General features: G+C 45.7%; 1 protein-coding gene across 12 annotated transcripts in view; it reads left to right on the forward strand.

The window, feature by feature from the left end:
• PITPNM2 (phosphatidylinositol transfer protein membrane associated 2) overlaps window positions 1–25,234 on the forward strand; it is a 127,522-nt gene that overhangs the window by 90,330 nt on the left and 11,958 nt on the right. For 2 of the 12 annotated variants that reach the window (XM_071763708.1, XM_071763709.1), the window contains 12 exons: window positions 560–655; window positions 4,076–4,180; window positions 5,037–5,107; window positions 7,576–7,820; window positions 8,329–8,518; window positions 9,446–9,565; window positions 9,862–10,073; window positions 14,753–14,928; window positions 15,307–15,477; window positions 18,085–18,234; window positions 22,833–22,997; window positions 24,787–24,990. In XM_071763708.1, the coding sequence (XP_071619809.1) occupies window positions 560–655; window positions 4,076–4,180; window positions 5,037–5,107; window positions 7,576–7,820; window positions 8,329–8,518; window positions 9,446–9,565; window positions 9,862–10,073; window positions 14,753–14,928; window positions 15,307–15,477; window positions 18,085–18,234; window positions 22,833–22,997; window positions 24,787–24,990 (1,905 nt within the window). Of the gene's footprint in view, window positions 1–559; window positions 656–4,075; window positions 4,181–5,036; window positions 5,108–7,575; window positions 7,821–8,328; window positions 8,519–9,445; window positions 9,566–9,861; window positions 10,074–14,752; window positions 14,929–15,306; window positions 15,478–15,922; window positions 16,162–17,752; window positions 17,999–18,084; window positions 18,235–22,832; window positions 22,998–24,786; window positions 24,991–25,234 lie in introns of those variants that run through there. The other 10 variants (XR_011729786.1, XM_071763710.1, XR_011729785.1 and 7 more) reach the window with 10 other exon arrangements.

Consider the following 25,234-nt stretch of genomic DNA (forward strand, 5'->3'; position numbering starts at 1 on the left):
CTCTGAGAGTTCCCTGTGAAGAAGCTGGATAGCATGTTGCTTAAATCATTCAAGTTTAAAGTTTAAATAGATCTCTAATCCAATTTGTGTGGAAGCAATTTCCTTCCAGAAAACAGATTATTTCTATCCAGGCTGCTCTGCTGAGCTACCCACCCGAAAGTTAGAGGAGCAGAGGCATGGGCTGTGTGCTGATTAGAGGCACGAAGAAAGCTTCCAATCAGCCTGCTTCCTTCCTAATTGCAAACTTTAAAACCCAGCTGATTTTTGCACGTCCTACTAACAATTATAAATAGCTGCCATTCAAAATAGCAGAAGAGTGATAGAGACAGCTTGCTTTCATGTAGCATCTTGCTGGCAGGTTCTAACAACAAGTAAACAAACAGGAGCTGTAAAGCGGCACACTGACATCACGCCAGCATCATCAGCCTTTTGTGTTTTTAATATTGCAGCAGGGAATTTTCATAGAGAACACAGGACTCTTCCTCCAGCAAAGATCATGTTGGCAACTCTCTGTCTTGTCGGAGTAGCATATCACAGAAAGCTTTTTTCTTTTTGCCAGCAAGTCCCTCACGCCATAGTATCTCGGAGTGGAGGATGCAGAGCATTGCCAGAGATTCAGATGACAGCTCAGATGATGAATTCTTTGATGCACATGGTATGTGGAGCCTCAATCACCCTCATTTGTTTCCTGAAATGGTGGGGTAAGAGCATGGAAGGCATAAGGGGTAGGGGGTGAGGGGGGAAGCAAGACTTTTCTGTTCCTTTCTAACCGAGGTACGTGCAGCGTCAGTGCAGTTTCTTCAAGCATCCCCAGCAGACTCTTATATTTATGCAGCAGCATTTCAGATTCAGTGTGATCAATTTGAAGGGATCTCAGACACTCTTAACCTTTGGGACCTTATTTTATTCAATGCAAATGAGCATGGGTAAAATTCAGCAATGCTAACAGGACTGTGGGGCTGCCCTAATGATTCTGATTCAGCATGACTGGTTATTTTCCTAATTTATTTTTTAATCAGTAGGAGGTAAGATTAATTGTCCTGTCTGGGCCTGAAGAGACCCAAGTTTGCCTTTATTAACTCCTTATTCTCCTATTTGAAGAAATACAGTAGTGAATGCAACAGGATACTTAAGGTACCAAAATTAATCAGCATTGATTCCAGGGTTTTCATAGCAGTTTTGGCTGCCCATACTGTGCTTTTTTTTTTTTTCCTTTGTGTATACATTTATGCTGAAGCTTTGTTCTACTGCACTTATTTTATATATTGTACTTAATGTGTATTTAAGCCTGAATCTCTCTGAAGTCCATCTCTCCAGACCACAGATGGTAACACTAATCTGAGTTAGATGTGCAACGTGTGCTGGTGATGTTGGTGACCTTTCTGTGAAATGCTGTTGTTAAAAGATGACACCCCAGTTTTGTAGAGTTTCACTGATGTTCAGCTCAAATTCAGTCTCAGTTGATGGAATTGTGTTCCAGAAGAGTTCATGCATCCCAAATTCTGGGGTAACAAGTGACATGCTGTTGGAGTGACCTGCACAATAGTAACTGAAATGGTTGGGAGATGAATGGAAGAGGATGGGCCAACTTAGTTTATGTGTCTCTATTTATCCACTTCCATAGCATCTACAGAAACTGTGTAAGGGATGAATTGTAGCAAAATACATACAGGAAAAGAGGAGTGAGTAATTGAAAAGCCATCCTTGCTATCCCATCATCTCTGATATATATTTTTTTAAATCACTCAATAATAAAATCAAGATTGACACAGCTCTGCCTGGGGTCCAGGCTCCCAGGGAGTCCCAGACACACTCCAAAAAGGCCTGGGAAGGAAACTTAACAAAAATGAGCTTTGTGCCATGGTTGGTATCAGCACCTCTGCTGCAGTCCAGCAAGGAGCTTACTGAGAGCAGCAGCAGCTCCTCTCCTGCCAGCACCCAGCACGGATCCCTTTATGTACAACTTGTCCTCTGCAGCCTGCACAGTTAGGTTTGAAAAGTCTGCCCAGCCCTGACAGGATTTTGGGGTTTGAGTTGAAGCCTTTTTCTGAGCTCTCCACCCCAGGATGATCTTTGGAGGGACCTCCTGTTGTCCCTTGGCCTGCAGGTGCCATGTCCCAGCCCCAGCTCTGGGAGTGGGGATGAAGCATCAGCTCATCCTGCCAGGGAGGTTTGTGGGGTTGGTACCATGGGAACTGGCACAGCTTGGCTGTGACTCAACACCCAGCAGAGCTGCTCAGAAGTGCCTCCCCTCCACACACACAAATTTCCTCACCATGCAGTGGGTGTAGCCTGAGCCCCAGAAGATTTCTTGCTGCTGGCTTCCCACTCATCCTCAGGCACTGGCATTCTCTGGTAAAGATAGTGACAAATACAGTCAGATCTAATATCTATCCTGTAATAAATGCTAATAACAGGAGTAATATCCCACTCAGTGATCACTTGAGCAGAAATAAGGGCTGTAATTAAGCCTCTCAAGGAAATAAGTTTAATATTTAGATTAAGTTGCTGGAGGAGCTTTGAGTGCAATCTTCCTCTTAATTCTCTGCCAACATGTGTGTTGCATGCTTGTGCTGTCCCACTTGCTCTGGAAAGGTAGCTCTGTGCTCCCCTGTGCAGGGAAGTGGGGATTTGCTCAAATTTTTTCCATAGCTGAGAAAGGAAATGGTATGCTGATGCAAAGTTTCCAGGTCACTCTCTTTTTATGGTCAAAGTGTAAATAGAAACTCCTAAAAATAAATGGTCTTCACTTGGCTCTGCACTTTGTCCCCTTCATATACTTTTTTTTGTTAAGCTGTTGCTCATATTTGTTGAGAAGATGGATATATTTCATAATATTTTTATTCCCCATATTAGGATTCTTTTAACTAATTATTTTCTTAGTAACTGTACAGCAACAAGAAGGGGGGAATCCTAGCCTGAGACTCTGTAGATTACAGCTTTTAGATCTCTGAGACATCTGTAATCACTGCTCTTATTATTGTGTTTATAAATCCTTATTCAATATACAAGCCCAGAATTTTCAGGAAAGAAATACTAATCATGGAACAATAAGTAAATCACAAAGCACTTAACCTCTGTAACAGTAAAATTTATATCCTCAATGTGGAAAAAAAAAATTAACCAGCATCCCCTACCAAGTGTTTCTCCATAAGACTTGAATCTTAAAGGTGTTTAGTTTCCTGTGGGTTCAAGTGGGAATTCTGGGGTTCTTTGTCCTTCCCAAGAACCTGCCAGGATGAAGCAGGAGGTGAGGAGGCTGCAGGGTGCCCTGGGCTCACCTGGTACAGGAGCTGTTGGAGGGCCTCTGGTTTGACAGAAACCTGGTGGAGCTCCCCTGCTCTCTGCTGCAGAGCAAGGCAATTAATCCGTGTTACCTTCAGGATGTTTTACAGGGTCTCCCCTTTGGATGTCCCATCCCTGCAATTACACTTCTAGGAACATCATGTTTTGGGGACCCTTATTCTTTAGCAACTCTTGTTGCAACGAGCCAGGGGGTTCAGAAGATCCTGAGGGAGGAGGGAAATGGCAGACACAGGCACCTCTCTGGTCTCATCTCTGAAGGAAATCAGGCTAAAGATAACCCAGGGAGTTCACATTTCCTTTATGACTTGGGTCTTTTGAGGTGTTGTCTTATTAACAGCAGTGATTCTTGGCACTGCTTCCCCCAGGGACCTCCTGCAGCTTTCAGACAGGACTGGGAGGATCCCAGTAGCAAATGTTATTTTGTCCTCCCCCTGGGACTGGAGCATCCTGTCTGCTTTAGCATCACCAGAGTATGGCAAGAAAAACATCAAACCCACTACCTGAAGTGGTAGCATTTAGAATCTGTGTTATTTTTTTCCATGCCTTGAGGAGTTTTGCTTGTTAAACCATTGCAACAAAAACATTTTGTTTACTTCTCAAAGGGTCTTTTGGTTTCTATATAACAGAAGCTAATAAAGTATCATGGTTTATTATGACTTAACCCATCCAAGTGTTTATAAGGTTACACAGAGTCATGGGGCCTTTCTGTCCTGTGCTTTTGTCTGGATACGTATTTGTGTGTGACTGTCCAAAAATCTGTTTTTTAAAGAGGACTTGTCTGACAATGAGGAAATGTTCCCGAAAGAAATAACCAAATGGAGCTCCAATGATCTGATGGATAAAATTGAAACCCCTGAATGCGATGATGTCCAGGGTAATTTTTATCTTTTTTCTAAAGTAAAACTGCATGTGATGCTTTCCAGTCTTTCCAGGTAATTGTTATAGCCACATTCTGAAAAAGGTAAAACTTGTTATCCTCATCTCACAAAGAGAGAAGCTGAGACAGAACATAAAAATGAGTGCCCGATGCTGCTGAAAAAGAATTGCCCAGTGGGAGCTGGGGTAGCTCTTGATTCTCTTTTATTTTCCACACTGATGAGGCTCCTTTATGCAACAGCCAGGATTCTTTCCTGCAATGATGAAATACTCTGGCTCTGTCTTGAATTACTTGAATTTCTCCTGACTCTTCTTTCTCTTGCTCCATCCTTTGTTCTTCCCTCTCTCTGCCTCGGTTTTATTTTCTGCTCATCATTAGGAAATGTAAAAAGGAAACTGGCTCAGCAGCCAGATCGATCCCTGTCACAGCACAGTGGAAAATGACACTTGGGCTTTCTGCTACAAAGTTTGTCTGTGGAGGCACAGATGCCAGAACTTATTAAAGCTCTGCTCCCCCAGCATACTTCAAACAATTCCTTTTATTTTCTCACAAACCCATTTCTGACAATTGAGCCAGGACCTCCCGTTGTTGCTCTGTTTAATCAAGCAACAGCACCGGGTCACTGTAATGAGGGAAGAGCTCACTGATGTCCTCAGTATCCCCTGAAGTGAGGAGAAATGGCTGGAAAATCAAGGACCCAGTATTGGCCAGGCTTCTGGGGTGGAAGGAGGGAGGGAGAGGGCAATTTGCTGGAATAACGAAGGAGGGAAGAGGCAGAAGAGGCTGAGAGGTGTGAGCACAAGCAGAGCCTTTGGCAAATAGCATCTGATGGTTGAAACCTCTGTGCTTCCAGGTGATTTGTATCATGAGACATCAGCAGAATACCACGTTGGCTCCAGTGTGGAGACACTCAGCATCATTGAAGTAAGTGCATTGTTTTTTTGTGGCTGGGATGTGTCTGTGTGGGGCAAAGGGGTTGCAGCTCCCTTGGCTGTCACCCAGCTGTTGTCTCTGTGGTGTTGGGAGCCCCCCTGCCATGCTCTGTGGCTGGGTTTAAGGGATTATTTCACCCAACTTTTAAATGTCATATAGAAAGTGCTCTGTATGTGCAGGCAGTGTCAGGTATCCAGCTGGAAAAGATCCAGATCCTGTGGGAATAACTGCTGCCTGAGGCACTGCTGATGCTGGATGAGCTGGAGTGGGGATGGGAGCAGGCGAGCCCCGGGGCTGCTGTGCTCCAAGTGACAGAGCTGGGCTGGAGCCTGCTCTGCAGAGCTGCTCAGGGGCTTGTTTGGAAACCAATTACTGCATAGCCTGGATCAAATAGCAACTAAATAATAATAACACCACCTCGGCTTTCTAGGCTTATCCAGGCTTTTGCAGTTGTGTCCTGGTGAGACAGTTCAGCTTGGGGGGAGCTGTGCTTATGCATAAAACTCTGTGCTGCAGAGGTGGTGTAGCTGCTTGCAGAGTGCCTGTGTTGTGCTGTGGTGTGTCAAAGACCAGGAGCATGGGTTTGGTATGACACTGTGTGCCAGGCTTGTCAGATTCTGGTGGTTTGGCTTGTTCAGGATGGAGTGAGAGCTCAAGGGCCATGGGGAGAGCAGGTGGCTGGGGACAGGAGTGGCTCCAGCCACCTCAAGGGAAGCAAGTCACATAGCCCACAGCACTTAGAGCTCAAGATGATGTGAAAAGCTTGTCTTTTTCAGAGGGATGTTACAAACCTAACACCTTCCCATTTCTGCTTTCATTTGGGAAAAAGAACAGACTTGGAAGTGAGATGGAAAAGGCAGTTATCTGTACTTGTTCACAATCATTCTAGTGAAACACTATGAAACTCCTAGCCACTGTTGCAGTGATTTTCAGGTGTCCATCACCAGGAGGAAGTTCAGGTGTCTTAAGTGACTCCAGATCTTACAGGAAAGTTCTAAACAGCCACCTCCACCCCTAAACTAATCAGTGGTTACTGGCGTGTTCCTCACTTCTTTCAAGAGCAGAGGTTAATGAACTGAAAGGGAAAGGCTCCAAATGACATCTGATAAACCTCTGATGACCTGAGCTTGGTGACTCATGCTGGTCTCCAAATGAGCCCTTAAAACATTTGTCTGAAAGCAAAAGTAGTGCTGAGATACTGAGAGCTCCTCCTGTCCCTCCAGGCAAAAGTTCACCCTGGAGGCACTGTAAACAGGAGTTTAAAGAGCAGGCATTAATACACTGTAATGGCACTAAATAATTAAAGGCCATTCTGATGCAGGAGGTCTGGAAAATCTTTATTACAGCCTTGGATGTGAATTTTAATACTTGTGGTGGGCTGTGTATTAAGACTTGCTTTAATGTGACCTGGTAAAAATGTACGGTAGTTGTTAGGTGGCTAATGTGTGCCTGGGCATGTTTAGGAGTCAGCAGCTTTGTCAAGGAGTCAGTCACTTTGTCAGGAACTGCTCAAATCACAAAAGATTCTAAAATGAGAAAAATTTCTCAAATTGAATGTACTGCTGCCCTCTGTCCCTTTTCCACCCCCTCCCCGTGGCCGTTTCTCTGCCACAACAGGGAGCTGCCTGACCTCTTCTCAGGTCTTGTCTCTGTTAGCACAAGGGATAAGGCACAGGAGGAAGGAGCAGCACCTGCTTTAACATATCTCAGAGGTGTTGAGGTGGGGGACTTGAATCTGTGTGGGAACCATAACCACTAAGACCCTTGGTAGTGAACAGATACTAAAGGGAGTTACTACTCTGCTGTTCATAATATGTGACCAGCACCACTGGATTCCCCTGTGCCTACTTCAGGAGCATCAGGATGGGGCTTACAGCTCTTCTTGGCCAGGCCACTGAATGATAACCTGCTCTGGAGTTCCTCTATGTTTCCTTTCCTCCCCAAGCCTACATCCTTTGGGCAAGGAATTGATTCAACATGATAAGCAAAGGACCTGGAGAGCCACAATCCAAACCTTTGCTGTGTTCATGCAGCAGTCTCCAAGGCCAGTCCTTGGGTCTTGAAGCATTTTCTCTTCCATTTTTGCAGCAGTATATGCAAATCTCAAGTCTCATTTATAGCTTCTGTCCTGGGCAAGCAGGTGCAATGGTACAATCTCCTCCTATCACTTCTTTAACCAGTAACTTGCCCTGTTGGATCTTGTTCGTTGATTTTGCTGAGTGTGTTTTAGTGTCAACTGCTGCAGCTGAGCTCAGCATCCCAACAGCAAGCAACACCCATCTTTTATTTCTTTATTTTCCACCCTATTGCACACAAGTTATAGCTTTACTGCTGCCATGTTTTACCTGGTTACAATTTTATGCTTTTTCTTTTTTTCCCTTCAGCATTCCTTCTGTTTGGACCAAATGTAATCTTGTAAAATAAGCTTTCCTACCATGTTGTTTTTCATTCCCACCTAGGATGAAGCAGTGCAGCCATTGCTGCAGCCAAGTAAAATCCATGTCCTCCTCCTGGTACTCCATGGAGGGAACATCCTGGACTCAGGAAGTGGTGACCAGAGCTCTAAGCAGGGAGATGTTAACACCATCACAACAGTGTTTGACACAGTGATGAGGGTCCATTACCCAGCTGCTCTTGGGCACATTGCCATCAGGCTGGTCCCTTGCCCTGCCATCTGCTCTGAAGCATTTTCACTGGTGTCCAGGTGAGTCAATGCTACTTTGTCATGGGGAGAAAGAGAGAGAATTTCACTTTCTTCGTTTTGCTTTTTTGTTTGTTTCTTTTCTTGCATCCCTAAAATGTTCTGGGTTGTAACACTGAAAGCTCTGACCAGGCTTTGAGAATGCTCTTATTAATACACTAGTGAGGCATTCAGTCTCCATTTCATACTTAGCTGCAGTGAATACAGTGATCATGCAGCAAGAGTTCAGAGATTGATTTATTCTAATTAATCCAATAAATACTGGTGCTTTAATTCCTTGTCTGAGGTTTGTTCTATCATTGTAAGTGAGTTGTCCTTGAAGATTTACGTTTGACAGGAGGGAAAGATTTATTAAGCTCTTGCCCATATACAGTGGAATAAATGACCTTTCTATCTTGAGGCTTTTTTATTTTTTTTTAATGAACCACAACACTGCCTGTACTGTCTGCAAATGGTTTTCCCTGCTGTGCACGTTAGGCTGAACATTCCCAATGTCTCTTGCCCTGTCCAGCCTCAGCCCATACAGTTATGATGAAGGCTGCCTGTCCAACAGCCAGGATCACATCCCCCTTGCTGCACTCCCTCTGCTAGCAACATCCTCCCCACAGTACCAAGAAGCTGTAGCCACAGTCATTGTCAGAGCCAACCAAGCCTACAGTGAGTTCATCAGGTCCCAGGAGGGCACATCATTCAATGGCCAGGTGAGCCAGCAGCTCTTTTTACAGCCACTGTGAAAGGGAGAGCAAATGAAGCAATTTCCTTCTGAAAGGCTCTTTTTCAGTAATCTCTGGGGAGGGATGGAAACATGACAGTGTTGAGCTGCAGTAAGAAAGTGTTGTGCTTCCATTTCTTTCTGAGAGAGAGAGAGATTATTGCTTATTCTCTGTCTTGAACCTTTGGGATTCAAAGCAAAGTCTGAGCCTGTGTTTCAGAAATGAAGCTACAAAGCTGTGAAGTTAATCAGTTTACAACGTGACACCTTTCCAAATCAGGAATGCCAGCTTTGTTACTGAACATGATCTCTACTTCCATTGCAAACCAAGGGTCTTTAAGTGTCCCAGTCTTCCAAGGACCTTCAGCAGCTTGTCACACAAGTGGGTTTCTTTTTTGGGATGGTGCAGCTGCTGCACCCCATAAAAGACCATGACTGAGCCTCACACCTCTCTGGCCCTGTGAGGTTTGAGCTGTTGGGCTACCTGTCACCTTGCATTGGGATTTATCCACCAGGAGCTGTTCTCAGACACCACTGTGCCAGGAACTCAGAGTGCTCTCCTGCCCAGGGGTCTCTGTCCTTTATTGTGCCTCTCTGCTCAAAACCCAGAGGCAGAACAGTGTTATCTCCTCAGGGTATGCACAGGGAAGCTTGCATGAAGTAGCAGGGACAGCTGGCAAGGAGGGAATCAAGCTTGATTTTTTTGAGGCTTGAGTTAGTGCTGGGATGGGTGCTCTGTGTGTGCCAACCAGAGGCTGCAGGGGCTGGGTGGATGCCCCTCCACAGGGCAGTTTCCCTGGTGAAAGCACTGGGCATCCTGCTGCTGCAGCTTTCCTGAGTATAACCCAGCACTCTCTCATCTCTAAACTGAAGTCAAGGGTCTTGTTTTCCCTCCTGCTTCTGTTTCCTTTTTCAGGTCTGCTTGGTAGGGGACTGTGTTGGAGGGATCCTGGGCTTTGATGCCTTATGCTACAGCAACCAGACTGTGTCTGAAAGCCAGAACAGCAGTCGGCGAGGGAGCGTTGTGAGTGTCCAGGTAATGCTGGCTCCAGGGAACACATCTGTTGGCCACAGTGGCCCTGGTTTTAGTGAGGATCTTTTCAGGGAACAAAAAAGTCTCTTTTCCTTACCAGTGGCAAGTTTGTCGTCAGGTGCCTGTGTCTCAGTTTGGGTGCATCTGCTTCATACCAGAGGGTGTGATGTTCACCCCACTGCAGGGCCCTCAACTGGATCTTGGGGTAGATGGGGAAAGGAGGATGGAAGAGGTTATAGTGTCAGTGTATTCCTGACTCAGCTGTCAAAAGTACTGAGTTTATCTCTATCAAATCCCAGGATACTGATCTGCTCTCTCCTGGAATAATGGTGAACAACAGCTATTGTTCCAGTGGCTCTAATCTGGAAGCCAGCAGACACCTCAGCAGGAGCAACATTGATATTCCCCGGAGCAACGGAGAAGATCCAAAGAAGCAGCTGCCACGGAAAAGGAGTGATTCATCAACCTATGAATTGGACACAATAAAGCAGCATCAAGCCTTTCTTTCAAGGTAAAATTTGGAAGGAACAGAAGCAGCAGTATTCTGAGGCTGGTGCAGCTGTGAAACTCGAGTACTGCTTTGTCATCCTCTGATAAGCAAGGTGGAGGAAAGTGTAGAATTTTCATCAGAGGGGTATAAATTTCATTGTGGTATATATGCAAAAAAAATAAATTAACAGCACTCTTGCTCAGTGGCAGTGGGAGAATCCAACAGCTCTACTGCACCTGGATTACAACTGCAAGAAGCTTTCATCCTGGAGTTTGACAGTAGTCAAACAGTTTGACAGTAGTTTGAGGTAGTGAGGGAGCTGCCTTTTTTGTGGTGCTGTAATTGCAGGATGGAGATCAGAAAGCAAATGTAGAAATAGTGTGAGAGAAGGCAGGTGAGGCAGAACTGGGAACTCAGTGTTGTATTCATTACAAAGCATCTCTGAACGTTGATTTTGAGTTGGCTGACCTGATCCTGGGAAAGGTGGGGGTGAGCTGAGTGTCCTCAGCTGGTTTTGGTCCAGTTCAAGTGTGAGATTGAGTTGCAGTGCCTGTCCTGGAGCAGGAGCAGGGTTCTGGTGTCAGGGTGCTCTGGATGAGACATCCTAAACCCAAGCAGATTCACTGCTTTGTGCAGCAGGCATCAGCTGCACGTGAGGATTGTTCTGTCTGTTTGGCAAAGGAACCCAAGTCCCCTGTACTGAGCAGGCTCAGGGGCTTGTTCCTCTGTCCCCTGCCAGGGCTGCTCCCTTGCACAGAGGTCATGTTACAAATTAGTCACTCGTTATCAGAGCCCCCGGATCACATTCCTGAGCTGCTTCAAATGAACTTTCAGAAATGTATCCTTTAGCATAACTCATGAAAATTTCATAGGAGTCTTTCCATTGTTGCAGATCTGTAAGTTACTTCTGTAAGCCTGGAGGCTTTTTCTGACTGTGAAACTGAGCAGCCCAGACCTTTTCCTCCTGCAGACCTGCAGGAACTGCCACATCCTCTTAATCCCTCTTCCCCCTGTCACTGGTACTGGGGAGCAATGTCCTTCCACCAGCAAACACCATTATCAGCATTGCAGCTGTGCCCCAGGTGGCTCTTTTTGCCCTGAGCTGAAGACTCATCCTGCAACCTTCTGTCCCTCCTTCCCTGCTTGCAAACGTTGCTCCGTGTTGTCCTGCCACAGCATGGGCCCTTTTGGAAAAGATTCATAGGAAAGTATCAAAGTGAATGTTGCTGGTGCACAGAGACACTAAATTCAGCAAGGCAGCTGCATTTACAGAAACCACAATGAGCTTCTCAGCTATTTCCAGCAGGTTAATAAAAGGCAATGAGTCTCTTGTTCCTACCTTATCAAAACAGCCTCCTGTAGAGTACAGGAGGAAATACAAGTCATGCAGAGATGTGCTCTTTCTCCTCCTTGTTCTTGACCTCAGGGGCACAGACTCAGCTGAGGAGAGTGGGCTGGCATCTTGTTGCAGCTTTACATTTATTTTAGAATAAGCACTGGGCCTGATGTGGATAATGGATTGCAGAGTTTGTCATTTCCAGTAGCTTTGTCCTGCTCCTTCCTCTTCCACCTCCAAATAACTGTGCCCACTCCCAGCATGAAGCACTTGGGGGGTCCTGGAAGGGGCTGTTGGAGCTCAGTGCACTGATGGGTCAATGCATTTTCACTTCATTTAGGGAGTGGTTTAAATCTTTTTAATTTAGCCTACAGGTCAAAAGCAGTGAGTCTCTTCCCACAGCTCCAGAGCAAGATTCCCTCCCTTTGGGAAAGGGGCAGATGGAAGCTGCTGTACAAGCTCTCTCCACACCTCTCCCTCTGCTCTCAGGTGCAGTGACTCAGCTTTTCCCCTCCTGGGTGACAACAGGAGGTGGCACTCCTGGGCCTGGCCCTGGACCTTGTGCCTCCAGCCCTCATTACTGAGCAGCACCATCAGAATGCCCCTTTGGACTCTCACCAAATAATGATTTTCCCAGAGGAAAACCAAGCCTTGATGTGATGCAGCTTTGTGCAGGAGATTGTCAGGACAGAGCCAAGTTTTCCTAATGAGCTCAGCAGATGGGCAGCCTGGCACATGGGGGCCTTTCTGTCCATGTTGATGGCAGATTTCAGCTTGTGCTAAAGGCTCTCATTTTTATTCATGTATCAAACCAACTCCCTTTCCCTGGGATAATGCCCAGCAAGCCAGAGCAGCATCTGGAGATTACAGCCACACATTTATTTTTAAATTCACTCCTTCTGTACAACTACATTATTTCTGGCTGTGCTGTACTTGTATTATTGTAAACGAGTTGATTTGCTTCTGAAATCCATAAGCTCTTGTTTAATTAATGCACACAGTACATCTGCTGCTTTTTAAAGGGAGAGCAGGGCACTGTGGGTTGCTTGGAGCACGATGAATTCAGACTTCCCCTTGGCTCTTTTCTTTGATTGCTAAAAAGACTATAAAGTTCCCAGGAAAAGGAGAGAAGCCTTCCAAAAGGGCCGAGTGATGCGAGTGCTCTCCTTCTCTTCTGTTCCCCAGGAAGGGAAGATGGGGGGAATGGTCCAAAAACCCCTTGCATCCAAACACATCTGCCATCAGGATGGTTTTTCCTTTTGTGCCTTTGCTTGAATCATGGGCCTGTCACTCTCTCCTCAGCAAAACTGAAGGTGCTCTAAAGAACTTTGTATTCCTTGTGCAGTTGCAGTCTTGTCAGCTCCAGTAATTGGAGCTTCACCCAGGGCTTGTTTTCAAATCCATTGCAGTGTTGTGCCTCGTGGCAGTGTGATCTGAGGGAAGCTCCTTCACATGGCAGCAATGGGAACACTCTCATTTCAGCTGTCACTGCTGTAACCTCCTGTTCCTCTTGCTGTTGACATCACTGTTTTGACTTGCCACCATACGTGTGTCTGGCATAAGTGAGCTTGTGATTTCCCTGGGGTTGGGAACCAGGAGAACAGCACTGTGCCTGTGTGCACCTTGAGACAAGACCCAGCAGTGTGGCAGGAGAAGAAGAAGGGTTTTTAGCATCCTTTGGGAGAGGCAGTCAGCAAGGTGCTGTCTCTGGGCTGAGCCTAAGCAGGAAAACCAAGTTGAACCCATTTTTCCTCTCAAACGTGTGAGTATTTGCAGTGCTGGGGGTGTGAGCAAACTGCTGGGGTGCTCCAGATGCTGGGGTGTGAGCAGCCCTGTTCCTGTCAGCACAGCTGGGCTGCCAGCTCTGGGGACAGAAGTGGCCTTGATGAGCCCATGGTACTGCACAGGGAGTGCCAGGGACCCCCTGGGTTCTGGGTCGGGGCTGCAGAGCTGGCAGGACTCTGGTGCATTTGCATCATCCCTGACTCCGGGCCAGCAAACCTTTTATCCAAACCAACTGTTGTGCTATCCATTTATCCTGCATGTCTTATAGAACCTGTGCAGATGTTTTTTAAAATGTTTGCAAACACTCTAAGTGACTGCTGGTACTTTGTCTTTGACTCTCTGCTTCAAATTATAGTGATGATAACCCAGCCAGGCTGCTGTCTGAAACTGTAGAACTTGCACAGCAAAAGAAACTGCAGTTATTATACATAGCTTTTGGGTGGTAACAGAAAAATTTCAGAAACCCTTTTGTGAAGCAGGTTATTGGCATTAGGAATCTGTCATCTCACTGTCTGATCTGGCTGCAAAGCAACATCTTTTCCTAATGTGGGAATTGGTTCCTGAGATTTTCATCAAAGAGCTCCTGTTGCTTCTTCCTCAGTGTCCAAGGGATACATGACCTTAAATCTGTGTTAAACCTGTGTTGTTCAGCCTGCACTGCACACAGGTTCAGTTTTACAGGTATTTGACACCTGAAAGGAGGGAGGAAAGCTGGAGATGTTTTACAGCTTTATGTTTGAGTACAATTATCTGGAGTTGTTTGGCTCAGGTTGAGAAGTAGGTTGGTTGTATCTTGATATCTGTGGCCTCGTGCAAAATAGAAGTGGGAGAGTCCTGGGTACACAAGAAATAGAGGTTACTATATGGCTATATGACTATGTATGACTATATATGACTATATGAGTTGCCTGCCCCAGATTCCCATTCCCAGTGAAGGCCCTACCTGTGCATGGGAGCTGTGGGGTGAGTGTGGTGCATAAGGATATTAGAAATCCTCTTGCAGATCTTGATCTTTCTTTTTCTCTCTCCTATTTTCTTTTTCTATATCCCTTTCAATCCTATAACATTTGTCCAACCACTTCCACGAGGAAGAAATGGGTAAGCCCAGCTTTCCATAACATTTGAGAATAAAGTGATGGAAGGAACTCAAGTGCTGGCAGCAGAAAGCGTAGCAGTAACATGTGCAGTGGAGTGAATTGCTGCAAACCTGCTTTTTCCCCCTGCTACTCCAGTGATTCTGGCTTGCTGGTTATTTATCTTGCAAATGACTGTCCTACTAGCAGCAGCCAAGATTTTGGCTCCTCAAAGAAAAACAATTTTGAGGAAAAAAAGGAGTGTGTAAATGAACCCACTCAAAGCTTGGATTTGTACAGTCTAAATTACACCAATGAAATGGGGTAATTGCTTGGGGAGAGGTTTTACTGGCTTACAGAACTCCAGTTCTGAGGCATGATGGGTTGATTGCCACAGCTCCTGCACTAAAGACATAGAAACGATGTTCACTGTCACTTCTCTATCATTCAATTATGAAAAACCAGCATGAATAAAAGCCTGAGTTTCTTTTCTCTTCTTGTCCCAGTTTACATTCTAGTGTGCTGAGAAATGACCCAGGATCCAGGCGTTCCAGCAGCTCCACTATGTTGGATGGAGGGAATATTGGGAAGTTTGAATTTGAGATCACTGATTTCTTCCTCTTTGGTTCTCCCCTGGGTCTGGTCCTTGCACTCCGAAAAACTGTCATCCCAGCTCTTGACAGTAAGTCCTGATGGGAGCTGCTGAGCTTGCTTAGTGGATGCTGGAAGCACCTCCTGCTCCAAATCCAGGAATTTGATGAGGCAAATTGGTTAAAACTAAATTTATAATATTTATTGCACTGTAAGGAAGCAGCTCACTGTGTGCTCCAGCCACTACTGACTCTGCAATTTATTTGCAATGTGCTTCCAGACACTAAAAGCAATTTTTGAGCCTATAAATATTGTGATAAATTGTTTCAATTGACTAAATTGACTGAAGGGAGGTGATAAACCTGTAGCGCTTTTCTTTGAGGTAATAGTTGTCCTTTTTAAAAAACACTTACAGTATTCTAATAACCATTTGATACTTGAGGGGTTTTTTTTCTCTTCATCTTTTCAGTCTTTCAGCTCAGACCAGCCTGTCAGCAGGTCTATAACCTGTTCCACCCTGCAGACCCATCTGCTTCACGCCTCGAGCCTCTTCTGGAGAGGAAATTCTACCTTTTACCCCCCTTTAATATTCCTCGTTACCAGAGGTTCCCACTGGGGGATGGAAATTCTGCTGTTCTGGGTAAGTCACTTTGGATCCTTCCTAACTGTCCAAAGGGTTATGTCTACACTGCACATGAAATTATTAAAACAATTCGGAATGCCAAGAAAGAGAATTGGCCCTATAATGTTAGCCTTATTCCTGATGTACAGAAAAGTAGTTTTCTTCCAACAAAATCCATGCCTTGGGACCCGTGTGCCCTTCAGTTGTCACACAAAGGCCATCAGCTACTGAGTGACCTCTCTGTGAAGGTCCCTGTTCTACACACAAGCTGGTGCTTGTGACTGGGGCCAAATGGAATGGGATGAACTTGGCTGAGTTTAGAACTTCGGATGTTTGAAGACTGGAAAGAGCAGAATCACCAGTGAGACAATGAGATGGTTGCAACCTGTGCTTTCTGATGGGACTGTAGACACAGGGGCTGGTGCCCTTGTCACCTTGCTAGTGAGACACTTTGTCTTCCTAGGGTTCCTCTGCCATCAGTGCCCTGTTCACTTGCTCTACCCCAGCTGCAGCAGTAATAAACTCCAGAATGGCTGTGTGCATGCCCTGTTGTCTTACCCACTTGCATTTGAAACAGCTGTGTCCTGACCATGCCCTGTCTCAGCTCCCATTACATCAGTGCTCTTGCAGTGGATCTGATAATAATATAAAATAAATGATATTTCCTGCCATCTTCACCTCACTTCTGTGCACAGACTCTCTTGGTCTGTTGCAGGCTCTCGTTGCAAGGAGCTCCTGGGGAAGCTCATCACCATGCAGAAGGAAATTTGACTTCTCTGCTTCACCTAAAACTTTGGCTCCCTGCAGGGTTAGGGCTTTAGGGCAGGAAGAATGATTGCACCATAAATCTTCCTATGTTAGAAGTTGGTAGTCAATGGCTTCTTAAAGCCAACATTGCAACTGAGAGTCTCTAGTTAAAACTAGATTTAGAGCACAGAAGAAATCACTCTGGCAAACCAGATAGAATATCAAAGCCACCAGCTAGATTTAGTACTGGGTTGTTTTTTTCCAAAAAACTCTGTTAGCTTTCCTTTTGTTTAGTATTTGAATCATGCAGGAGTAAATGAAGAGGAATATTTATCTACAATTGAATAATTCTGGTGATACTCTGCATCACTTCTAAATTGGCAGTGCAAAGCAGTGGTCCCCTGTGTATCAATGTATTTAAAGATTGCATTGTAAGTGCTGAATCTGGAAGCTGAGTTAGTTAAATGAGCATAAACTAAACCCCTGGTTTAATAAAATGAATAAAATACTTTCTCCACTCTCAGGCCCCACTCACTTACCAAATTTAGAAAAGATCTTGCTGCAACATTTAATGAATCCACTCTCATTTGTACCCAGTTCAGTTACAGCAGCTTGGAGAATCTATAACAGCTTGAAAAGCAGTTTGATTTTTAGGTGTGTTCTAGGTATCAGCTGCAAGTGATTTATTCTTAACAAATAAATTCTAAGCAGCTTACCTTCTTGCTTTTAAATACATTTCAAATTCCCTGTTCTCACTGCAGCCAGAGGTAGAGGTCCCATTGACAATGAGCAACTTGCATTCTGGTTGCTGTTGTGTTCCAGAAGATCCAGGGACCTTCTTCATTTGCTGTGCCTCCCTAGACCTTTGGGATGGCTGTGTCTGGAGAGTCACTTGCTGTGTGGTGGGGAGGAATTAAACAGCAATTAATTCAACTCTAAGAAGGGTGGAGTGATTTCAAAACCCACTTCAGGTTTTAGCCTTATTATTTTATGAGATGCTACTCTGCTGTGGTGACTAAAACTGACAAAACAGCAGCTTCAAATTATCTTATGTAAGACAAAGCCTCTTCATTTGCTTATCATAAAGGAACAGGCTATTTCCACCAGAGTCAGAATTTCAGTGTTGTGCTTTACACATCACCCAGAGGTGCTGTTCTAACCATGATTTGCAAAGCTGCTCCTGAAGTTAGCAGGGCTGTCGCTGCAGGGCACAACTGCCACCATAATTACATTTCATCATTTGGCAGTCATGTAAAATTCAGGTGCTCAGTTATAATTAGTTCTCTACAAAACCTGGAACACTGGTGCATATTTCCCTGTGCAGATATCTGGCTTTTTTTAAAGTCCATGATTCAAAAAGCCTCTTGGACTTCCCCCCTCCCCTCATTCTCCCATCTGTACCGACTGTTGGGTCCCTGTTTCATTACAACCAACTTGCAGAGTGAAATCAAATTGACATCCTTGCTTACTCCTGTGCTTTGCACTGTGTAGGCTGAGACTGATTTAAGTAAATGTCCCCTTAGAGCATACTTTTTTTTCCACGTAGTAAAAAGATTTCTCTGGATCTGCTGGGTATTTATGGATTTGGCCCATTGGAGAAGCTGGTTGAGAGGACTCCCTTTTCTTTTGTATTTGAAATGCCATCGTTGTGCTCTCCTCTGCTACCAGTTAATCTCTCTGATGTGAGTCTATTTGGAAAGTCACCCATGTTGTTTCTTTTACTCTATTTGAAGGTTGTCCTTTCATTGAAGACTCATAGTTGAAGTGCTCAGTTGTAACTGTTTGTACGTTTAACACTTCGTGGCCGCATGTCTGTTGTTCTCTGTCCTTCTGTTTTGTTGTTGTTTTGTTTTTGTTTTTTTCCCCATCTGCTTCTAGTCGAGACAATCCAGAACAATCCCATCCTCCTCATGGAAAGTAGCCCTCTGGGTGCTCTCCAGCAGCAGGACAGCTTCATGGAAACAAGTATCCCTGTTCCTGTACTGAATTGGCAAGATGTTTCCAATAAGAGTGCTGGTTTTGTTGAGTGTGTGTAATCTACACTTTTGTATTGTCTATGGTGTTGGGGTACTTGGGGTGCTTTTTGGAGATCCTACTGTTGCCTCCTGGGGTTGAAATCTTCGTGCTGTGTCTCAGGCTGTGCCACATGAAATCATTACATGAGATTATATGGTTATTATATGGTTATAACTCAGAGACCCACCCTGCAAAGGACAAGGTGGGGTTACAAACACTGCCCTGTTCTGGTGCTGATGCTGGAAGGGGAGATGACTGCCAGATATTTCTTTTTCTCCAGCTGTGGTGGCTCTGCTGCTGGCAGGAGGCTTTGGCACAGACAGGGAGAGCCCCTGCTGGTGTGGTGTCCCCTGTGCTGCTGTGTCACCCCAGCACTCAGCCCCATGGCCACAAATCTAATTAATGTCTGTATCAGACCAGATTTTATCCATTTGATTATTTCTGTTTGGACACTCCTTGTGGCTCTGCTGAATACAGTGACTGAGGCTTTCAGCCCCCCAGGTGGATGTACATGTTGGCATTTTAAAATTGATTTCTTGACTTCCGTCTTAAAAGCAAAGTTTGGTGCGTTCCTTTTCCCTTATTTTCCATCACAAATGCTGCATGGCCTCGTGTTTTCTGGTTCTGGCTGGTGCTACATCTGCAATCTTAATGAGACTTGAGTTTGGTTTAGCTTTCTCTTCCCCATGTGTCTTACTTGCCCCTTCTCACCCTTTTTTTTAAAGCATTGGGAGCTTGGTTCTGCTGCCTTGCTGTCTTTAACAAGCTGACCCTCCCTGTGTCTGAGCAGCCCAGTACATGATGTGGTCATACAGGTTGGCAACATTGCTGACTGTTCCAGACAGTCTCTCCCTTTGCCTTTTGAGGATGCAGATGGTTTTTAGGTGTGCAGTTGCCATGCTGCCTGTGCCATAATGTCCTGTAACCTAACAGAGGGAAGGGAGCTGGCACTATTAATTAATCACTGTGGAGGTCTCTGATGAAATGCCATTCAGCTGTCATCTGAGATTTCCTGCTGGCAGGACAGAGGCTTCAGAAGCTTCTCTGCTCTTTACCTTGTGTTGAAAGAACACAGTGTGACTGAGCAGTGCTTGGCTTGACACTACCAAGTGGTGAAGCCACTGGCCTGAGGGAAGTTTCCAGAATCATAAAAACTTGGAGCCAACAGCAGTGTGTTGCTGCTCTTGATCTCAGGGCAGCAGCAGTGGAGTGCCCAGTGCTGAGCAGGGACTCCAGTGCAAGCGGGGGCTGTGCTGAGCAGCTGGCTGGCTTTTTCTATTTTTTAATTATTCTTTTTTACTTGATCTTTGTATATTTTTTTAATTCTTTTCAGTATTTCCCACATCAGTCCCCCAGCTCAGCCAGCAAATAGCACACATTGAAATCTGCCAATTCAGATACTTCAAGGACTTAAAGCAGTGCCAGCAGTGCATTAGGAGGATGGCCCAGTGCTGCTCACTTAGTGGGAAACAATTAGTGAGAACATTGACAAATGAGTCCATAAATGAAAAGGCACAGCCCTGGAATGAGTATTGATAGATCCAAAGGTGGGGAAAAAAAAGTGATTTTGCTTTTCTGTCCCCCCCTTTGTGGAAGTGCAATTAAATCTCAGTTCATTGCACCAACCTCCACGTGTGTGCTGCAGTCAGAGCAGCTGCAGATCCTCTGTTGGGAGAGAGGGTGCTCAGAGCACTGCTCAAGCTTTATTCTCCTCTTCCTGGAGCTCCCTTGTGCTGATAAATTCTCCCCTCAGGCATGGTGCAAAGTACACTTCAGTGCAGTACACCCAGGGCACCCCTGTCCTTATAGAGTGACAAGAAGGAACAGGTAATCCTGATGGAAGTCTTGCTGATCCTGGCCCAGCCATCATCACCCTGGGATGAAGGTGTTTGTCTGGGAAACCTTCCTGGGAAGGGCAGGAGCTGTGGCTGGGGATGTCACCTCTGTGTCCCTTGTGGAGCAGGTGCTGGGGTCAGGCTGTGCTGGTGTAGCAGCATCTCCAGTGTCCCACCCTGGTCACCTCAGCACTCCCCAGGCAAGCCCCTGGGTTTCTAAATTGCACAAAGGATTTGGTAAAGCTCATACATGGACTTTAGGAAATATCTTATTAGGGATTTTTTAAATCAAATCCCATCTGGAAGTTGCTGTCACTGCAGCTTTGTAGGGGAGGATGTTTGGCTGAAGGGACAGTGATGCATAAAACAGGTTTTCTCTCCAGGCTTCCTGCCCTGCCTTTTCCTGGCCCTCATTTTTCTTAGAAACTGTCCTTTTCCTGTGACAGAGGGTGTGCAGCTTGGGGAAAGGGAGAAACCCAAAAGCAACCTGAGTAGGTTAGAGCCCGGGGAACAGACTCCTGCCACCAGCATGGGCAATACTGAACCAGCCAGCTCAGTAATGCTACAGCAAGTCAGGCTTTGTATAGGTGTGAGAATGACTCCTCTGGTGACACTGGGATGCTGCTGGGAGGGCTGTCGAGGTGGTTCTTTTGTTTCAAACTCATTGTATTCAGAAACTCTCCTGTCAATCCCAAGAAAGTGAGATGAGTTTAAAAGAGCAAGCCCAAAATACCACTAATTTTATTTGCTTTCCAGCTTCTGGGCTCTTAAAAATGGAGATAAATTCAGGCAGAGCTGAGTGAAGGCACATTAATGGAGCCAGAGCTGGGATCAACCCAGGCAGCATCCCATTTGACCAAGTCTCTTCTCCTGGGTCACAGGCCTCAGTGTGTCTTCCAGCTGCTTCCTAATTCAAGCCTTAGAAGTTTTTTATTTAAGGGAGAGAAAGAAATTGAAGCTTTGCTGATAGGTGTTAATTAAACCTGAACCTGGCATTTTTCTTAGTGCAGACAAAGCCTCTGACCAAGCTGTGATGGCCACCATCAGTTGGGGCACCTATTTGTGACATGAGGACACAAGTGCAGATAGGTTTCACAGTCTGTATAAACAAAGGAAAGAAGAGGGAGGAATAACCCAGGAAGAAATGAGAGGGTTTTTCCAGATTATGGCTGATGGGAAGGAGATACTTTACCCTTGAGACCTTTGTGGGATTGAATGCAGGTCCTGGATTGGCTCCTGTTCTCTCAAGGCTTTGCTTGAATTGTCTTTCCTGCTTGTGCTGGTGCTTTCTGCAGCAAGAAAGCCCTGCTGGGCCCCAGTGGGGCTGCCTGGGTTGCAGATCCTTGCAATCCAGCAGCTCAAAGCAAGGTGAAAAGAGGAGGAAAGTGCTGAGAAAGTGATGCTGGTAATGGCTTTTCAGGCATGACGTGGGTGGTGTGTGCAGCTCATCATCAGGTCAGGCTCCTGCCAGGGCTCAGATCTTGCAGTCCACAAAGATTTACACAGAGCAGCTTGTGGCCTGATTTTCCCTGCAGAGAACAGAACTCTTTTACCAACACTCAGCTCCACGTTTTTTGCTTCATACTCTCCTTCCACTGCAGCAGGATTTGTGTGGGCACAGAGAAGGAAATCAGTAGCCCCAGGGAAAAAAGATTGATACTGAAGTGAAGCAGTAGCCAAAAGGATGCCCCAGGTCAGCTGGATGCTGGGATGAAATCCAAGGATCTCTAAACTGAAAATAGGCAGAGTGTTGGTGTGTGGGAATAATGTGCTTGTATTGCCCATGGCATCTTCCTGGAGGGGGACAAACCTGTCCCCTGTCTGGTACCTGGGAATAAAATTCAGTCACTGCTCCCCAGGCACAGCAGAGATGGGAAGTGGTAAAATGATGATAAAGTGGCCAATCCTGAACAGATTAGGGCCATTTCACTCCAGTGTCCACGTGAGCACGACTTTAAATCCTCCTTTGCTGTATTTATGTACTAAAGGGTTAGGCCAGACTTGGTAAACCTCAGGCTGGGATATAAAAATCCAGGCTTGCATGTTGTACAAAAGGAGCTTTGGTTTCACACAGACTGAGGGCTCCCTGCTCTACCAGCACCAGCTGGAGATGTAAGTGCTCAGCACCAGGCTCCTTTCTCTCAACAGCCCTTACTTCAGTTTAAGTGTTGGCTGTGTCCATAAGCAATAAAATACAAGTTCAAATTTAGTCCCTGCCAAGTATGAAAATGTTTTCTTGATATTTTTTTTTTAAAGTTTTTATTTTTTGCATTAATTCTATTATCTTGGAGATGTTTATTCAAGTAAAAATGTTTCAAGGAAACAAATACCCTCTTTCCAAAGATTTTTTTTTTTGGTCTTTCTCCTTACCTTGACTATTTTGTCTTGATGTGAGTATATCAAGTTGTGTATATTCACATCTGTTATGTATGACACATGCTTCTGTTATTGCTGCTTGAGTAAGTCTGCCTGGATTTTTCTTTGGTGTTTTGGGTTTTTTGAGCTATTTGTTTTGCTTCTCTTAACCAAAGACTGCTCCTCCAGCCACATGTGTCTCTGCCTGCTGTGGTGTTTGCTTTCTTTTCAAACCAGAGCTCTGATGAAATGTTTTTCGTTTTTTTTTTTTTTTTCTTTAATTTTTTTTCCATTCCAATCAGTTCTGAAAGGCTTTTGCACCTCCCAGCTTTGTTTGCCTCCTTTCTCCCCTCGCCTTCATCTTCCCCAGCCTCTGTCCTGTTGGTCTAACATTTTGATTTCCCTGTTTCAACTTTGTAGCAGATGTTGTTCAGTCTCATGGTGCCGTCTTCATGGAAAACGCGTCCCTGTCCACCCCCATTTCAGCCCCTCAGTTCAGGGGCTTCCGGAGAGCCAGTGAGATCAGCATTGCCAGCCAGGTCTCAGGAATGGCAGACAGTTTCACTGCTTCCAACATAGCCAACAGTAAGTGTTTCACAGCTCCCAACATAGCCAACAGTAAGTGTTTCACCCCCTCTGAGACCGCCGCTCGCTACCGCACCACGCGCCGGACCCGCGCCACGGCTGTTTGTCTGCCTGTGGTCACACTTGCCATTAATAACCAACAATTTGCATTATTCCACTGTCACTGTAGTCAGTGCTGCGTGGTATCCCATCCTCTGGAAGAACAGATTTGATTATAACAGGTTTGATTATAAAACAGGGATTGCTGCTGTGTGGTGCATGCTGGACTGTGCTTGTAGTGACTTGGTCAAAAAATAATTAGAATAATTGATAACTCTCAAGCAGCATTTGGCTGTTGTGTTGGGGGGTTAATGCAAAGGGATGGTTCTGTGCTGCTGTTGATAAGTCATGCAGAACTGGTAGGGATCAGCACTGCCAGATTGATCCTGCAGGATGTGGCTTGATGCGGGTCTCTTTTAAACACGGTCCCCAGAAATGGGGATGAGTAAGCCTTGCTGTAATGCTGAGATGGAAAAGCAGGTTTGGCTTATTTATTACTTTGTTTTAGAAATTCAGCTCTTCTGTAGCCCTTGGGGCAGCTCAGGGAGTCAGCCAGTTACCATCCGTAACCCAGAGCCGAATTTAAGGAGAGGAATTAAAGGGATTTCTATTTGTTATTTTTCCCAAGACCTGTGTAACTTCCCAGCTAATCCAGTGAAGAACCAACAGCCTTTGGTAGTGGTTCAGCCTCTTCTTTTCACCTGAGGTGAGAGATTAGCAGTCTGTGTCCTCGGGGACCTCAAATAACACAGAAAAAGGCAGAAAAGCAAACGAATTTAAAAGTAATTTAAAGGGCCTGAGTTCTTGTCCTAGAAGGCGGCAGAAATTTAGAGATACTCAATTCCTGGCACATTAGACTACAGGGCTATGAACAACTCACTTCATAATTAATTGCTGAGGTAAATAACACTTCCCAAAGCAAATGGTCATTGCTGAAGGTCTTGTGTGCTGGTCAGGGGCTTCTGTAACATCTTGCCCTGTTTGAGGGCAGCAGGAACAAACTCCCTGTGCTCTCAGAAATGAGGTATCCTTCCCCAAAGCTGCGCCAGGAGCTGGTGCCACGCTCCCTGTCTGCATTCATACGTTTGTCCTGGTATGGCATCTTGCTGAGTGCTTACTAAATGTTCATCTGCTTGGGAAGAAGAAGAATCCCTTCTTCCTGGGGGAGAAGGGGTTTGTGTCCAAAACCCTTGGAGAAGGGTTTTGTGCTCCTGGGGCCCCCACAGATGGCTGCCAAGCTCAGCTGCTGGATGCTGATGAAGCCTTCACACCAGGCGTGACGTGAGGTGATGGCGGGGTCAGGCCCATGCAGCGCTCGTCTCTCTTTGCTTCCCCCTCGTCCTCCCCAATTATTTCCCTTCTGCTTTGTCTCGTTTATTCCTTCCCAGCCATCCAAACCTCTTTCTGAGGTGGGAGAGGAAGGAGCTGACGTGCAGCCCCTTCCTTCACCCCCTGGGCCCGGGCTCTGGCTTTGCAGCCCCTGTGCGTGGCCTCGTGAGCACGGTGCTGAGGTGGAGCTGTGGCCTCGAGGCGTGGATGTGGTCCCTGCGTGTCCCGTGGGGAGAGCCCAAGGGGTCCATGGGTACAGAACCATGGCTGCCTCCCAGGAGCCTTCCCAAGGGTGCAGCTTCCCCTGCACTGTGAATTTCTGGAGGGTGAAACCGGTGTTGCCTGTGGCACGTGTGTGCCAATAATGATGTGTGATTTCTCCTTTTTGTTGCTTATTTTTTTATTTTATGTTTCATTTTAGAAACCAAACACCACCTTAACCATTGTAGAGGGTTTAGCCTTCTGTCCCAACTTGCCCTCCCTCACAAATCCCCTACCCAAACCTCATCCAAGAGACGTAGGCAGCATAAACATGAAATCCCTGTGAAGGGACGAAAGCTCCAAGGGCCGTGGAGTCAGACTGCAGACTGTGCTCTTCAGGTACCCGACCTGGACATCAAGACAGGTATTCTGGAGAGATCCACTCTGGTCGACCTCCTCTCTCCTTCACAGAACTTTCCAGCATATCTCTGTGCTTTCACTGAGGCACTTGCAGTTTCTGATTGCTTTTTAACAAGAATTTCTGTCACTTTGCTCCCAAGATTGATCAAAGCACGGCTAACAACTTGGCAGGAGCAGGAGTCCTTCTGGGCAGAGCTCTGGGGACAAAGCTTCTGCCTCCACCACTGTCTTTTGAGCATGGAAGAGTC

This window comes from Heliangelus exortis, chromosome 19 (genome assembly GCF_036169615.1).
Source record: "Heliangelus exortis chromosome 19, bHelExo1.hap1, whole genome shotgun sequence".
Taxonomy (NCBI): Eukaryota; Metazoa; Chordata; class Aves; order Apodiformes; family Trochilidae; genus Heliangelus; species Heliangelus exortis.